Source organism: Camelus bactrianus, chromosome 8 (genome assembly GCF_048773025.1).
Source record: "Camelus bactrianus isolate YW-2024 breed Bactrian camel chromosome 8, ASM4877302v1, whole genome shotgun sequence".
Classification (NCBI taxonomy): Eukaryota; Metazoa; Chordata; class Mammalia; order Artiodactyla; family Camelidae; genus Camelus; species Camelus bactrianus.
Genome location: NC_133546.1, coordinates 27,448,455 through 27,465,194, shown reverse-complemented (window position 1 = coordinate 27,465,194; position 16,740 = coordinate 27,448,455). Strand labels below are relative to the sequence as shown.

The window sequence follows — 16,740 nt, the reverse complement described above, 5'->3', positions numbered from 1 at the left end:
AGTGGTGCTTGTTTCTTGGCTGGCCTGTCATTTCCGTAACAGTACTAGAGAAGGGGCAGAGGTCGGCTTATGTAAGATGCACAAGGTAAGGGGTGGTGAGGATGCTGGGGCCACCAGGCATTCATGCAACCTCCAGACAACTGTCTAAGAGAGAGAAGACAGAAGCCTAGAAAGAACCAACCTAGGCCATCAGGGAGGAAGAAACCCACATCCTGCACAAACAGAGGAGTCAGGGGCACAGGTACAATCCTAGAATTTAAGTGTCATAGTCCCTGGGGAAAATTCCAAGAACGATGGAAGCAGAGAGACCAAGGGTATATTCTGCTGCTCAGAGGGTCTCCTGCTTCCTGGAACTGGATTAAATTAAACTGAGTGGAAAGAAACCCCTGGGAAAAGTCTAGGAAGGCAATGGCCATATCTTTTGTGGGGAGAAATGTGTCCCCAAACTCAAAATGATCCTCAACCTCTCCCTCACATTCTAGAGAAACCCACTCACTCTTAGGTGTGTCTCTTCCCAGAGTTAATAAGTGACCAACCAGGAAAAGGACTCAGGGCGCCAGGTCAAGTGACCAAAGGTAATTGGGAGGAATGTGACAGGGTGGCCTTCTCTAAGGAAATTTCTAGTCTGGCACAGGTTACAACAAATCCCTGAGGATGAGGAGGCTTAACCAAGACTGGGTAGATTTTAGGATAGAATAATTTCAGAAGGAAAAAACATGTGATCTGAAGGAGACCATTTATTCTTCTCTCTTTTTAAATTTCCATTCTAAGTACCTAATTTCCATACAAATAGACTATAAGAGTAGAAAAGATAACAGAACAATTTTAATTAGTTAAAAAGCTATACATAATTCCTTTCAAAAATACCCTTGTTTTTTAACTTCCTATATCTTAATTGACTAGGATCAAGTACTGTCTGCATTTTCAACGCTTACCCTATGCATACACAAATGAGAGTTTCAATATTTGCATATTAGAGCAGGATTCTTCCACTTAAATACACATTGCACTTTACGCAGATATACTGACACATACTTAGTGCACCTACATGGAAGATGAATGCAGCATCCAGGCATAAGCTTGTGCTCTATAGGGAATTCGTAAAATGTCAAATGTGGACACCCATCCATTGCTTTTTAAATCTTCTTAAGTTTGTTGCTTCAGCAAATTCATACCATCACTTCTACATAGACACTAAGGGCTCTCTCTTTTTCTTCCCTCTTGTTGCCAGGCTAATCAGGCAAGTGTGGCGGTGAAAAGGATCATTGTCATCACCCGGGTCCCTGCCCTAAGTGCGGAGGGTCCCTCTCAAACACTCTTCCATACAGGGCCAGAACCAAGACAGGCAAAGGGGTTCGTCCTCGGCTCTGCAGACGTCCATCTCTTGAAACCTGATCAAAGAAAGCAAAGGATGAATTCCAATGCAGAGTTGATGTCCAGCCCAGAGGACTTCTCTGACAATATCAGTCTAAAAATAGCATGAAATAGTCAAAAGCACATAAAACGTGGTGTCAAAAGACCTCTGTTTCAGATCTAAAGGTCTAATATCAGAAGGACTTTGAATGAACATGCAGCAAATAAATCTGTTGCACTGGAGGTTAAGATAATGTATGAAAAAGAGTTCTTTTAACTCAAGAAACACTATGCAAAGTATCAATTATTACTATCATAATTATAACTTCTCAGAATAATACATCCATGAAATAAGTTGAAGATGCATTATTTAATGTATTGAACTTGGACCTGCTCCACCATGCAAATAAAGGGAACATTGGTTATTGGCCATCATCGGCAATCAGTGTTTTTATTTTAATTCCTCCATAACCTGCTTGTTGCCTTGGATCTCAAACTCATATTTAGGTAGAAAAATAAACCCCAAATCCTCATCACAGACTGAAGACAATCTAGAATCACAACTTTTCTTCCATATCATAGTTTCTTTAAAGTGTTCTTATATGTTACCTTCCCCCCCAGGAAAAACAAACAAACAAACAAACAAATAAAGTGTTTTTGTATGATGTGAACCACAATACTGCAATACGGTCTCATTATCTCAAAGATTTTCATTATGCCAGTCTATGCAATCTGGTCAAAGGAATTTATCCTCCTGAAAACCTCCTACCTTATAATGTGTTTCAGAGGCAAGCTGACTCCCACTAAGAAGGATCTGTGGGAAAACATAACTTGTTCCAAATGTGCCACTGAGGGAGAATTCCTCAAACTTGGTAAAAACTGACCCCACAGGCTCCCCACAAGTTCTCAGTTCAGTGGTTTGACACTTCAGTAACGTGCATATCTATGTAGGAAAAGAAGAGAAGTGGTCAGAAATCTTGGAAATATTTTCTTGGCTAAAATACACAATTTCAAGGAATAGAGGAATATTTGCTAGGTTGCCTCTTAAGCAGATTTTTCTTTAATTTCAGATCATCACCTATTAGTGAATCCTAAAATTAATTTAGTGTGTCAAGATTAACTCTTTTTTTTTTTAACGAAGCAAAATGCAATAGACAAGAATTTTCAAAATCAGAGTGCCTTGGACATAATTAGAACTATTTCTAATTCTGATTTGAATTATTTTATAAAATGTTTCAGTTAGGTATTTCTTTTAACTCAGTCATACATCTTAGATACAGTGAGTTATGATGGGAAATGAACTTCTTGCTCTGGACTCTAGTTGAAGACAGTTTGAAAACCACAGCTCTAAAGTAACCTGACAGAAAAAGAGAATACATGGGAGTTTCAGCTTTTTAAACTTGAACTCAGTCTACTAAGAACTAATCAATCTGCTTCATGTTTTCACTTTGCAGCCAAGGGCACTAATTTTGTCCTCGCTAAGACTGAACAAATAATAAAGTGTTCTGGGGGGAACAGTTCAGTGAAAAATGTAATACTATTCCAAATAACTGAATCCAGCACAATTCTTAAAGAAATGCAATGATGACCTAGAGGGGGGAAAAAAACTAGTTAAAAAAAAAAAAAAAACTAAACTCTAACCAATTTGAGTGTTTCTACCTGTAAGTAATACTGGCCTTCTACTGTGTGCAGTCCGTCAAAAGCACCAAGTGCATACACCTCATCTGTTCGCTTCTCAAACATTCTGTAAGTTAAGTGACAGCACAGGTCTTTCTGACAAACTGTATAATTTCCTGCATTTCTCTTCAGCTCGGTGAAGGTGAACTCATCAAAATAAATCATCCCTGGAAAATTCAACTGCTCAGATGAGAATGGCTTGACAGCTCTGGCATATGCACTCCAGTCAACAGCTGCAGGGGAGATGGTTTCTCTTCGAGGCCAGGACTTCAGTTCTGAGAGCATCAGCTGGCCACTCTCTGTTTCCATGTCATAGTGATACACCTTGACGGCGTCTGGTGCGTAGATTCCGCTCCCTAAGGGTGACATAAAGAAACACAAAGATTACTTCCAAAGTTTGCATGGTGACAAATTAATAGAATCTTTCCTGTAACAAATGAAATATAAAATGATGACAACATAAGCCTTTTCAAGATAAGTAAGGAGGTAGCTCTCACCTTGGCCTAAATCCCAATTTGACTCTGCTTCCCCAAAGGGGACTGCTGGCACTGAAACCATTATTTGACTTGGATGGCTTATTTCATTTACTTAAGCTCCCTTTTCTTTAGCCAACTTAACAACAAACTAGAAAATTTCCCAAATAGGAAGAATAATTTTAGCTCCCCATGGACCTCTCTAAATTATTTATGTTTGAGATTCTTCATCTGTATCAAAGAACAAGAAAGCAGTCAGGAGGGGAGCCTGCTTTACATTGAACATATCCTTTACACATAAAAGATAAACTCTAAAAACCTGATTAAGTCTAAAGTGATTTTATCATCTCAACAGCAATATTTATTTCAATATTACTAATGGATGTTGGCTACAACGTTCCTTAGATCTGGCTTTGTTTTTTATTAATGTCACTTGGCTTCTCTCTAATTCCAATTTTCCCTCATGTGAAATTGAGAATATAATGTTTGCCTCCTTCTTTATCCACAGGAATAATGTTCCTTAAATAGAAATTCATATAGAAATCCACGTTACTATTCATTTTGTGGCATTAGAGTTAATAAAAGAATCATTAAAGAAAAGCATGGCTTGAAAAGATACCTACACCACAATGTTCACAGTGGCATTATATACAATAGCCAAGACATGGAAGCAACCTAAATGTCTGTCAACAGATGATTGGATAAAGAAGTTGTGGTATATATACACAATGGAATACTACTCAGCCATAAAAAAGAATTGAGTAATGCAATTTGTAGCAACATGGATGGACCTGGAGATTGTCATACTAAGTAAAGTAAGGCAGAAAGAGAAAAAAATACTATATGATATCACTTATATGTGGAATCTAAAACAATGACACAAATGAACTTACAAAACAAACTTTACAAAACAAACAGACCCACAGACGTAGAAAACAAACTTATTATTACCGGGGGAAGGAGAGTGTGGAAGGATAAATTGGGATTTGGGGATTTTCAGAAACTGGCTATTATATATAAAATAGATAAACAAGTTCCTACTGTATACCACAGGGAACTATATTCAATAGCTTGTAATAGCCTATAATGAAAAAGAGTATGAAAAGGAATATATATACATGTATAACTGAATCACTATGCTATACACCAGAAATTAACACAACTTTGTAAACTGACTATATTTCAATTTAAAAAAAAAAAGAAGAAGAAAGAAAGTAAAGCACACTTAATGATTGAAGCTGTCCCAAGAGTGTGGCTGCCACTTGGGGCAGCCTGGTGGGAGGTACCTGTCATGTGCATGCTGGTGTTGTGGGTGTTTGCAGCGAGCAGGTTGACTCCCATGGCTCGAGCCCACGCTGAGTGGAAGGGGACAGCCGAGAGGAGGGGCAGCGTATTGTACCAGGCCGTGGGGTAGACAATGCTGTCAACTTGAAACTCCTCCACCACCACCACAGCCGGCTCATGGGAAAAAATGTCAAAGCAAGTGAAAATGCCAAACTTCCCAAAAGGAGTGTTGAAAGTCACAAATTCTGGATCTTTGGGGAAATCAAATTGAATTTCAGGTGCAAAAAGATTGTACTGTTAACAAAAGCAAAGAATAGGAAAATGAGTAAGAAAACTGACAAATAGAAGTGATCAATACCCGTAAAATCTTTTTTCCCATGTATGTTGATGTGCGTATTTAAAATTGTTACACATAAACTTGTGTAAATCATACCCAATATACTTCAGTCTGTAAGTTTCTTTACTGTGATATTAATCAAACACTTCATTTTCCCACAACCAATGAATCAACCGATGAGATCATATATAGAAATTATATTTAAAAGGGGACTATTTCTGTCTTAAAGTCACAGGTTGAAATTTTGAACCTCACAAGTCTCAGATGCTTTTCTACTGTATTCTTTAAATGTCAGCAGCACTGCCCCTGTGAAGGTCTAACACATTAATCAAATAAACTTGGTCATATCTCCCCCTGGTATTGCTAGGTTTATATAAGTGAAGTACATTTAAAATCAATTTAAACAATGCAATAGCTAAACTTTGTTAATTAGGAAGCCATTAACAATTTTTTTCAGCCTGATTATTACTCCTAAACTCCACTTACCCTGGGCTCAGGAGTACAGTGTTATGCTTTGCTCAGGTTTTTATTTGCCCTGATGTGTGCCTAAGTGTTCAGACAACATTCCTTCCTCACCCCTCCCCAGTGAGGATCCCAAGCTCCTCCGCCCTCCACTTAGGTGGCAGCCCATTCCTCATCCCCAGGTGACAGACTCAAAGAGAGCATGTGGCCTCCGTTCCTGGGAGTCAAGGAATGAAAAGGCCTTTGCACAGTTTCTAGGGAAGAGAAATTCAGTCTTCTTCCGGATTTTGTTGCTGTAAGGATGGGTGCTCTGTGACCAGCAGCTGTGTGGCTTCTAAAAGGACAGTCAGCCTAAGAAAAACCTGTAACAAAGAGCTAAGACCTAGAGGGGTGATGACATCTTTGGGGCCTCAGAGGGACAGACTGCATCAGAAATCAGAGCTGCCCTTTCTATGATTTATATTTTCTCAGGTATCTAAGCATAGAAATTCTGTGGGGGTTTTTTTTCAAGCCAGTTCCAGTTGGGGGTTTTCTATCATTGTCATCACAAACATCCTAATGGAATGAGTGACCAAAGCTTGGTACCAAACGTTAACAAGTTAGGCCCAAAAAACTAACTCTTGTTAAATCATGTGATGAAACAGAGCATTTCCCCCTTCTTTCTCAAGGAATATTAAAATCCTTATGGGGTTACTAGGGTGATTAGCACATCTGTTTTAATATTCTGCCATATTTAATGTTCTGCCATTTTATGACTCACTCAAATTCAAAACCCTTATATGCAACCAAAGTAAATTAAATCCCCTTTTCAACTAAATGTAGTAATTAAGAAATGCTTTCAGAACAGTTCTCTCACCAACATTCAACAGACAAGTGTACGTATTTATCACAAACAAAAGAATTAAGTCAAGCTCAGCTAAGGCACATGTAATTCTCACCTTATGGTAGCGCGCCACCAGCCTTCCCTCAGAATCGAACACCACATCAGTGTTGTATTGGTAATGACCGTCAGGGGGACACTGAGGGTCACTGGCATTGCATGGCTTCTTGTCCCCAATATTTGCCACGACGTAGATGGTGTTGTTCTTAGCCAGGCAGCTGAGTCTTTCTTGTACTGGGGTGTGGCCAAACCTAATTCAGTAGACATTGCCTTGAACTTAACATGCATTAGTGATTTTTGAACTTCCAAAGTGATACTTTGTTTGCCCATTACCTATGACACGACCATCGTTGGTTAAGAATCAACAGAAAATTATATTTTTCTCCAGATATATGCCCAGAAGTGGAGTTGCTGGATCATATCATAACTCTATTCTTAGTTTTTTAAGGAACCTCCATACTGTCCTTCATCGTGGCTACAACAATTTGCATTCCCACCAACAGTGTAGGAGGGTTCCCTTTTCTCCACACCCTCTCTAGCATTTATCATTTGTGGACTTTTTAATGATGGCCATTCTGACCAGTGTGAGGTGATACCTCACTGTAGTTTTGATTTGCATGTCTCTAACAATTAACGATGTTGACTATCTTTTCATGTGCTTGTTGGCCATCTGGATGTCTTCTTTGGAGAGATGTTTATTTAGGTCTTTTGCCCATTTTCTTGATTGGGTTTCTTGGGGATGATTTGGGAGTTCAAAATTGGGGAGTGATGGAAATGTTAGATATCTTGATTGTGGTGGTGGTTTAACAGGTGTATACACCTATCAAAATTCATCAAATTGTACATCTGAAATACGTGTGGTTTACTGTACAGAAATTATACCACAATAAAGTTGTTTTAAAAAAAAGAATCAACAGAAAAGATTTCAAAACTCACATGCAATACAATCTTCATCTTTATAAAAGCTGGTTATTTTTATGTTCTAGACTCCAGATTGTGGTGCAATACTGAAGCACAGAAATGATGGAGGAGGAAGAGGAGAAAGAAGAGAAGCAACACTTTCTCTTATGAGATGCTCCCAGGAAGGCAAATGAAGGGCTTGACATTCAACAGACTCTTCCAGTTGGGAGGACCTTTTCCATAATCCAAGCCACAGTCCTCCCAGGAGTCAGTAAATAGTTGGTCCCATACAGATCATCTACAGAGAACAAATGCCGCCTTGGGTACTGGAAATGTTTTTTAAAATTAAAGAAAAATATCATTTCACTATGCTGCCTCAGAGCCCTTGTCTGTCAATGCAACACGATGGCTTCCCTTCTACCGTAGAAGACCCATGTGAGAAACCCGGAGAAAAATACAGACTAGGAAGTTGCTTTTTAGTCATGCCCAAACCATCCAAATTGGAGATATTTATCCTAGAAATAAAAAGAGATTGAGGTAGGGAACAAGGTGGGACGATAGCTGGCTTTAAATATTTGAAAGACTAATTTGAAGATGAGTCGTGTTTATGAATATACAACAGAGGCAGTATAAACAGCAAAGCAAGTTATCGAGAGGTTTTGGTGGAAAATAAGATTAGTATTTCTAAAAATCAGAATATGCTAAGAAGTGGATTCACTAGTTACTGGAAATTTCAGGTATAATATGGTGTTTCCAGGCACTGCGAGTCTGTTCCATTAGCACGGCTCGATGGAAATGGCCGTGTTTGAATTCCAGCCATGCTAATTACCAACTGTGAGACCTTAAGCCCCCTTTTCTTCCTCATATTTAAAATGGGAATTGTTATACCTGCTCCATAAATTGAATGAGATAATGTGCATAGTGCACCATATACAGATTCTGGAACCAAGTAGATGCTCAGTAAATAATGGCCATTATGAATTTTGTAACTATAGCAGCCCAGGACACTGATGACTTGATTGCTCTTAGAGAGCCTTCAGGATCTACATTGGTCTCTCAGCCCTCTGCAATCGATGTTGAGTTAATCTTTTAATAGAAAGACACATTTGTGATGATTGCTTCAGACCCCTTCTTTTATTTTACCTTCAGGAAAAACAGTCATATTGTCAGCATTCCTATTCATTAAGACCTTTAATAAAACTATCTTATATTTTATTTTGTTTTTCCTTTTTGGCTAATTAATTGGGACACTTCAATGTTCCCTGTTAGTTCTTCATGGGGAAAGCCCAGAAAAGCACGAGATGCATCAGTACACTGAATGATAGCATTTAAACACAGAGGGATGACCATGTGATCTTTTATTACCATTTTAGGGATAAATGTTGCTAGGGAAGAAGTGGAGGCTTTATTTACCAATATTGCCATTGTATTAAACACTGGATTTCTCCTTTCTACAACACAGAGCTGAAAGCTTGCCATTCGAGTAAGTGTCTGCAAGACTCAGTATTGTTAAAGTTTCATCAGTCACCTACCTTCCCTACTTAACACGATTCGTTGGAGACCAATTATCAGGCTTCAGGACATCTTTCCCCTAGGAAACTCAGTTTTATCAGCGTAGGAAAATAGAGTGTATTTTAGTATAAGCTTCCTGAATTACTGCAAATAATGAGCGCTTCCTGCTCTGGGAAAACCTCCATAATCAAATAGACCTTGAATCAGCGTGGTTACTGTAAACACAGATTATGCAACATTCAGAGAATATTCTTCCGCAGGGGAAAATCCCAAGGGAGACTTGACTCACATAGTAGAGCTCCTATGCTGCAATACTCCAGTCAATTTCAAATGGTCAGTGTCATTAAAGAAGTTCCTCCTGTCGTGCCCTAGATGACAGTTCTGAACAGATGTATGCTAATTTCAAAGTAGCAAATTAAATAACTTGATTTTTGTCACTTAAAGGAATAATAAATGAACTATTTTAAAAGGTAAATACACCTAAAATAATTTATTTTCATAAAGCTTTCTTATGTTTATAAAAATTTTTAAAGAAAGCTATGCCTAAATCACAGCTATAATCAATTACTAAAATTTCTTGAAGGACAAGAAAACAAGAGTTCATGTCTAGCTCCTTCTGTAAAAAAAAATAATAATAATAATAATAGCTAAATTGGAGAGGACAAATAGTGTACAGATTCTATGTGTACTACTTCACTTGACATTCATGTCCACTCTGTAAAGGGAAGCAGGAGAGGAAATTTTACTATGCCTGCTTTACACATAGAGAAACAGAGATGTCAAGTGTTTAGGTTGTCTGCCCCACATCACTCAGCCAGGAAGTGGTAGAATGTGGTCTCAGAAAAGTGCCTCCTTTTTCAAGTTCTATGCAATTTCCATTCACCACACTGAGTACAGCACATGCCAGTATGAAAGTCCTCTGGAAACATAAACCCATTCATCTTTTTACCATCCCTACAAGGGAGGCAGATGTTCATGGGTGAACCAACTTACTTATATTTGGGAATATAAGTCCTAGATATCACAACTTTCTCACTTTGTTGAAACTCAATTATGCACATCTATTATAAAAACTGTGTGTATACATACTATTAATTAAAGAAAACTACAATAAATAACCAACCAAACATCATCATCTCAAGTCATTTACCAAACAGGAGGCATGCCAGATGGTACGCATTTGAAGAATTAAAGGGGTCTATGTCCAATGGCATGGACTGATTATTTGTCAGGAAGAATACTAGTCAAGCTTACTGAATTTGCCATTTTACAATATCACAAATTTTGTTTAAAGGTCAAAGGGTCACAAAGACCTAAATAGACATTTCTCCAAAGAAGACATACAGATAGCCAATAGGCACATGAAAGGATGCTCAACATCACTAATTATCAGGTAAATGCAGATGAAAACTGCAATGAGGTATCACCTCACACCAGTCAGAATAGCCACCATTTAAAAGTCCACAAAAGATAAATGCCAGAGAGGTTGTGGAGAAAAGGGAACATTCCTACACTGTTAATGGGAATGTAGTTTTGTGTAGCTACTGTGGAGCTAAAAAACTAAAATAGACTTACCATATGATCCAGCAATCCCACTCTTGGGCATTTATCTGGAGGAAACTCTACTTCAAAAAGATGCATGCACCCCAATGTTCATAACAGCACTACTTACAAAGCTGAGACAGGGAAGCAACCTAAATGTCCATCAACAGATGATTGAATAAAGAAGATGTGGTATACATATAGAGTGGAATACTACTCAGCCATAAAAAAGAATGAAAATAATGCCATATGCAGCAACCTGGATGGACTTAGAGATTATCATACTAAGTGAAGTAAATCAGACAGAGAAAGAGAAATACCATGTGATATCACTTATATGTGGAATCTAAAAAATGACATAAATGAATCTATTTACAAAGCAGAAATAGACTCACAGACATAGAAAATAAACTTATAGTTACCAAAGGGGAAACAGGGGAGGGATAAATTAGAAGTTTGGGATTAGCAGATACAAACTACTATATATAAAATAGATAAACAAGGTCCTACTGTATAGCACAGGGAACTATATTCAATATCTTGTAATAAACTTTAATGAAAAAGAACATATGTATGTTCAACTGAATTACTATGCTGTACACCAGAAACTTACACAACATTGTAAATCAACTCTACGTCAAATAAAAAAAAATCAAAAGGTCATGACATTACCTCTGGGGGTCTCTACATGGAATCCAGTTCACTTCAGGGTCTGGGATATCCTCCAGATAGGGATAAATGGTCTCTCTTGTGAAGACCCAGCCATAAATTCCATCTTCTGGGGTCACGATGATATGTGCGCCCTGCTCAAAACAAGTAGGAGCAAAAAAATTTCTCCTAAATTCCAAACATTCACATTCTTAGCACGTTTCAAATTTTCTTTCCAATATCCCAGTCAAGGTCAAAAGGCAATACCTTCCTGGCTGCCAATTTAATTGCTTTCTCTAAAACATCAATGTTCTTGTTCATCAGGAGCAAAGTTTCTTCTTTTGACACAGGTGTTTCTGTTCTGTTTGGTAAAATAACAGCATGTTCATATACTGCTGCAATGAAAGTGTCCAGCGCACTGACACTCAGGACCAAGAGGACCAAAACTGCCACATATTTTGGGAAATATGATATAATCATAGCTAAAGTTGAGTGTACTTTGAGAAAACAAACTCAGATTTTTTATATTTTGTATCACTGGAAAAACTTTTATGTTAAAAAATCTGTCTGTCTGCTACCAGTTATTTATACTTTCTCATGAATCTATTACACAACACAGGGTTGAGAAAGGATGTTGTGTAAGCCGTACCTAATCAGGTTGACTCAAGTATGCTGTGCTGTTGTTGGCATTGTTCAGAGGTCCACCCAACTCTAAAATTAATGAGCCAACCGGTTAAATCCACCTCATTCCTAAACACACTGGCTGTTGAACTTCTTCTTTTAATAAAATGTATTTTCCTGGTAGTTCAGTAGTTCCACTAATAGGGCCAATGTGGGATCATTGTAGTAGGAGCTGTTACCCCAAAAGGGGAGGCAAAAAGCCTAGGAAAGAGAAGAATTCAGATGGGAGACAAAAGCATTGTGTAGCAAAAGATTTTAAAGATTTTATTAGCAAAGCAAAAGTACACTTCCAAGAGCAGAAGGCAGGCTGACCCAAGGGAGCATAGTAGTGGTTTCTGTTTGTCCCTTCTCTTATACCCTTGCTTAGAGGTGGTCTCTTGGTTGACGGCTCTTGCCCCTGGAGTGCTTAGTCACGTCCATCCCCTTTTGCTCATGTCCTTACCCATGATGCCCACAGAAAAAACCCATGGAGGTGGGGGTGGGGGGCAAAACCACAATGCTAATTACATTACGATGAGCACTGGGTCATGTCCAGTTAGGTCCGTGTGGATACCTAGCAGTCCCAGAGGTCAGGTTCTAATCGGTTTCTTGCTGGCACTCATTTAGAGAAGATAAAGCCTCTTATGCCGAAAGCAGGCATATCACCATCTTCTGGACCATCCTCCCTCTCCTCCACCTTATCTGTCCAGTGCCCCCACTTATCCAAATGCCTAACAAAGCTATCATAACAACAGTTTGTGAAAACTTACATATTTGGCTGTGACAGATAAAACAGGGTCTAAGCAAGTCCTGGTTTTAATAAGGCTCACAAAATGGAAAGAGAGAACATTTATATACATGGTAATGACTGGGCTCACTGTTCATGACCAGTGGCCCCCAGTGTCTGCATCTTAAGATGCTATCAGCAGAAACCACAGTTGCCAGTTTTTCTTGGAAAGACTGCCTATAGTCTGAAATACTGGAACTTTACCTGAACAGTGTGTAAAACATAGATGCTAACATGGATGATGATGGTGAGTGTCCACCAGGTCGAGTTCCTGGGCCTCTCTGAAATCCAGCTGATGCTAAGGAGTTTATGTGCAGAAAACCAAGAAGCTAGGCTTCAGGGCCATACAGTACAGATTCTTCATCATAATAAAATCTGCTCATTTTTCAAGTGACGCCCTCTTCCATAAATATTTATACTAGTACATCACCCAAAATCTAATTTTCAGAAGATTGTTTCCTTGTGCCTTGTCTGATATAAGGAAACTGGTAGATTTTGGAATATTTGTGTCTTTTTTTTTTTTTTTTTTTTTTGGTTAGTAGGTTTGGGTCTATAATTTAAAAAACACTTAATCCTAGTAACCTTTTTCCATTATCTGAATATGCCTTCCTTCTCCCAGGCCCCCTGGTGAGACTCCATGTGTCCTTATGCCCTGAAATGATATTCAGCAGACATAAATTCATTTCAAAAAAAAATATATGAGGACAAGATGAGACCTGTGTAAGAGATGAATTGCTTTGTAATGAAAAGGAACTTACTTCCATATGTCAAGTTGAAATTCTACCTGTCATTTTGGTTGACCTGACTCTGAATAGAATCAAAAAGAAACAAGGGAATTTCCCTTCTCTCTCTGTAGTTCCAGGAAGTGTACCAAGTTCTTATTATGTTGAAATCGATGGAAACATGCACTGAATACTTCATAACCAAATGTGGTTAGTAAAGCCTTTGCCTCATATGCATGTAAGGAATAGGGGTTGTGGATGCAAATTATTCAAACTAGCTTTTAATTTAAACATTCAAGTAGATAACTTGAATGACAATTTGAAATTATTGTGGGATTAGAAAGTTTAGAGTCCGAAGTGTTATATTAAAACAAATGTAATTCTGCTTTTAAATACGTAAGGCACAAATTTTAAAGGAAAGCAGGGCTACTAGAATAAATTCTCTAAGAGTTCGTCAGCCCTTCCCAGGTCTTTAGTTCCAATATCCATTATAAAATCTGCTCTCCATTTCCATTGTCAGAGTCCTGACTCTGCAGCCAAGAATTACTCTTACAGGCTCTCTATCAGCCTTTCTGATCTTATACCCCCCAACCTAACCTTCAGGCAATATTGCAAACCATTAAGTTCCCTTAACCCTGGCTCTCATTAACTAAAATGCTTCTCCTGTGTATATCAAATCAAGGCAGACAATCAGAGCCCTCTCCCACTTGGTCTCATCTTATCTTTCCTGTTTAGCTAAGACCACACTATTTATTGTATTTTAATACACTCACTACTGCTCTGATCCTGGATTGATTCCTCACTAAATCCTGCCCCTCCAGCTCAACTTTCTCACCTCTCCAGTCCTTGTTGCTGTTCACTTCTCTGAACCCTGAATGCACTTATGGTCAGTAGCCACACCGTCAATCAGTTTTGATTCCTTCTCCTACTGTCTTGCCCCCATAGCAGATCCTTTTCTACTTCATACCTTTAACTACCTTCTATGAACTGATAACTATTGTGTCTCTACCTTTAGCTCAAAATTCTCTCCTGAATTGCAGAGGTGTTTATCCAACTAAGTGGACTTGTACAAGCTCCTACAAAGCATCAGTCCATTTGCCATTTTCCGTACCTATCGACACCACCTCCTCTCCTCCCACTGTGAATGACTGTTCATGCCTCTCTCTAAGTCTGTCCCCTGTCTTTGTCCGCCAGATCCCAAAGACATTGCTGTAAAAATTCTTCTCTCCCATTCCTTATCATCAATTTTTCTTTGTCTGTTGGGTTAATTCCATCAGTATACAAACACCCTGCTTTATCTCCTATCTTAAAAACAAAACAAAACAAAACACCCTCAATCTGACATCCCTTGCTGTTCCTGCCTCATTTCTCTGCTCCATTTTACAACAAAATTCTTTTACATTGTTGTGTATTCTCTCTGTCTTAATTCTTTTCCTCCCATCGGGATTTTGCCCCCATGACATCACTTCCTTGCCAAGGTCACCACTGATCTCCATATTACTAAATCAGTTGGTCAGTTCTCAAGCCCAACTTAGTTGACATGTTGGCAGCATTCAACACAGCTGCCACTACCTCATTCTCGATGTGCTTTCTTCCCCCACAATCTCCTGGTTTTCCTCCTTCTTCTTTCTTGGTTTTTATATGTATTTACTTCTGGAGATTTGTTGTATTTTGTTTTGTGTGTGTGTGTGTGTGTGAGCTTCACATTTTTTTCTAGTTCCTTCTTATCACCCCTGACCTCTTAACATCGTTTTCCTTGGAGCCCAACTCAGAAATCTTCTGTCCTATGTGTGCTCACCCCCTAGGTGGTTTCATCTATTTCATGCCTTTAAACACCATTTACATGCTAATGACTCAGAGATTTACATCGCTAGCTCAGACCTCTCCTCTGAACTTCAGGCTCCTGCGTCCCAAAGATTTTGTCTGCTCAAAATCTCCAGTTGGATATATAAAGTCCTATCAAGTCAACATGAACAGAACTGAGATTTTGACCCTTCCCTCCCAAAGTTCCTGCCGTCAGTCCTTCAGATCTCAGCTAATGGCCTCTTTAAACTTCCAGCTGTTCAGGCCAAAGCCCTTGGAGTTATCCCAACTTCTGTCTTTGTCTCTCACTCTACACATGTTTAATCAGGTCTCTCACTACTGCAGCTGTGGTCTAAGCCTCTGGCCTGGATTATTCCAATAGTCTATTACCTGGTTCTGGTACCACGACTTCTACTTTTGCACCACAGTAGTCACAGTCACAGTGATCCTATTAAAATGTAAAACTAGTTGTGTCAATCTGCTCAAAAACTTTCAATGGCATCCGACTTCATTCAGAGTAAAGAGCCAAGTTCTTGCAACGCCTGCAAGACCTTCAGTGATCCAGCCTTCTGTTACTTCTAACATCAACTCCTAGTAATTTCCCCCTTGCTCACTTGGCTCCAGTTATATTGGCCTCCTTCTTGTTGTTTCTCAAGCTTTTGTCCAGGTGCTATTCTGCCACCACTACCCAGGGGAGATTATTAAAATTGTCTCCTATGTGACTACCCAGCATTTAGAATTTTCCCTTCTTCTCCATCTTCCAAACCACTATCAAAGTAATTTTTTAAAACTATTTAGTTCATTATGATACTTGACTCTAAAATCCTTAATGTGTCTTTTAGCTTCAGGATAAAATCCAGACTTCATTTGTGCTTCAACAACCTGGCCCTTGCCTATCTTTCTGGCCTCATATTTTTCATCGTCTCTCCTAACCTTTCCTCCTTTACCCTCAGCCTGCCTCAATACATTGGGCTCCGCTTGCAGAATACTATTCTTTCATGTCTTTGCACGCATGACTAACTCTACCTAGAATGCTCTGCTTGACTTACCCAACTGGTCTTTGAAAACTCTCTTGTTTTGCAAGATGAAACTGACTCATTCTGGTCTTTATATTGATCATGGCATTATCACACTCTGTGACATTTATTCCAAGTGTTAGATGAGATGCTTGGAAATTCACAGCACAGTGGGAGGCACATTCTACTTGCTCAGCATTTGATTACTGTGGTAACAAGTGATAATGATGATGCTGATGCTTTGTCTCCGCTTATAGACTGAGATTCTTAGAAAACAAGTTTTGTTTTATTCATTATCACCATCCAGCATAAGACCTTCCCGACCAGTGGTAGGAATATAAAAAGTTGTTGGACTTCTTAGGAATTCTACAAGAATTCTTGGAGAAGCTTTATTTATAACATGAAATAATATTAATGTTAAGTATAATAAATAAACAGCCCAAGGGAAGGAGGGTAATAGCTCAGTCGTAGAGAGCGTGCTTAGCAGGCACAAGGTCCTAGTTCAATCACCAGTACCTCCATTTAAAAAAAAAGTAAATAATCCAAAAGTGAAAAAAAAAAAAGCCTAAGTTTCCATTGAGCTGGACTAAACCACAAAAACAAATCCAGGGACAAAGACTGCTGAAAATGATGACTCAAAGTCATCTACTATTACCTTTTGGTTTAGCTTGTTACTGAGGAACC

The 16,740-nt window shown here is 38.7% G+C and overlaps 1 protein-coding gene across 1 annotated transcript; it reads right to left on the bottom strand.

The window, feature by feature from the left end:
- Nucleotides 1–719: 719 nt before the first annotated feature.
- Nucleotides 720–11,666, bottom strand: LOC105077235 (vascular non-inflammatory molecule 3). The gene is made up of 7 exons (XM_010965576.3): nt 11,336–11,666; nt 11,093–11,223; nt 6,525–6,717; nt 4,790–5,081; nt 3,013–3,386; nt 2,123–2,296; nt 720–1,391 (listed from the first exon to the last, which is right to left on the bottom strand). The coding sequence occupies exons 1-7, from the start codon at nt 11,546–11,548 to the stop codon at nt 1,272–1,274; spliced, it is 1,497 nt and encodes a 498-aa protein (XP_010963878.2). The 5' UTR covers nt 11,549–11,666; the 3' UTR covers nt 720–1,271.
- Nucleotides 11,667–16,740: the final 5,074 nt, after the last annotated feature.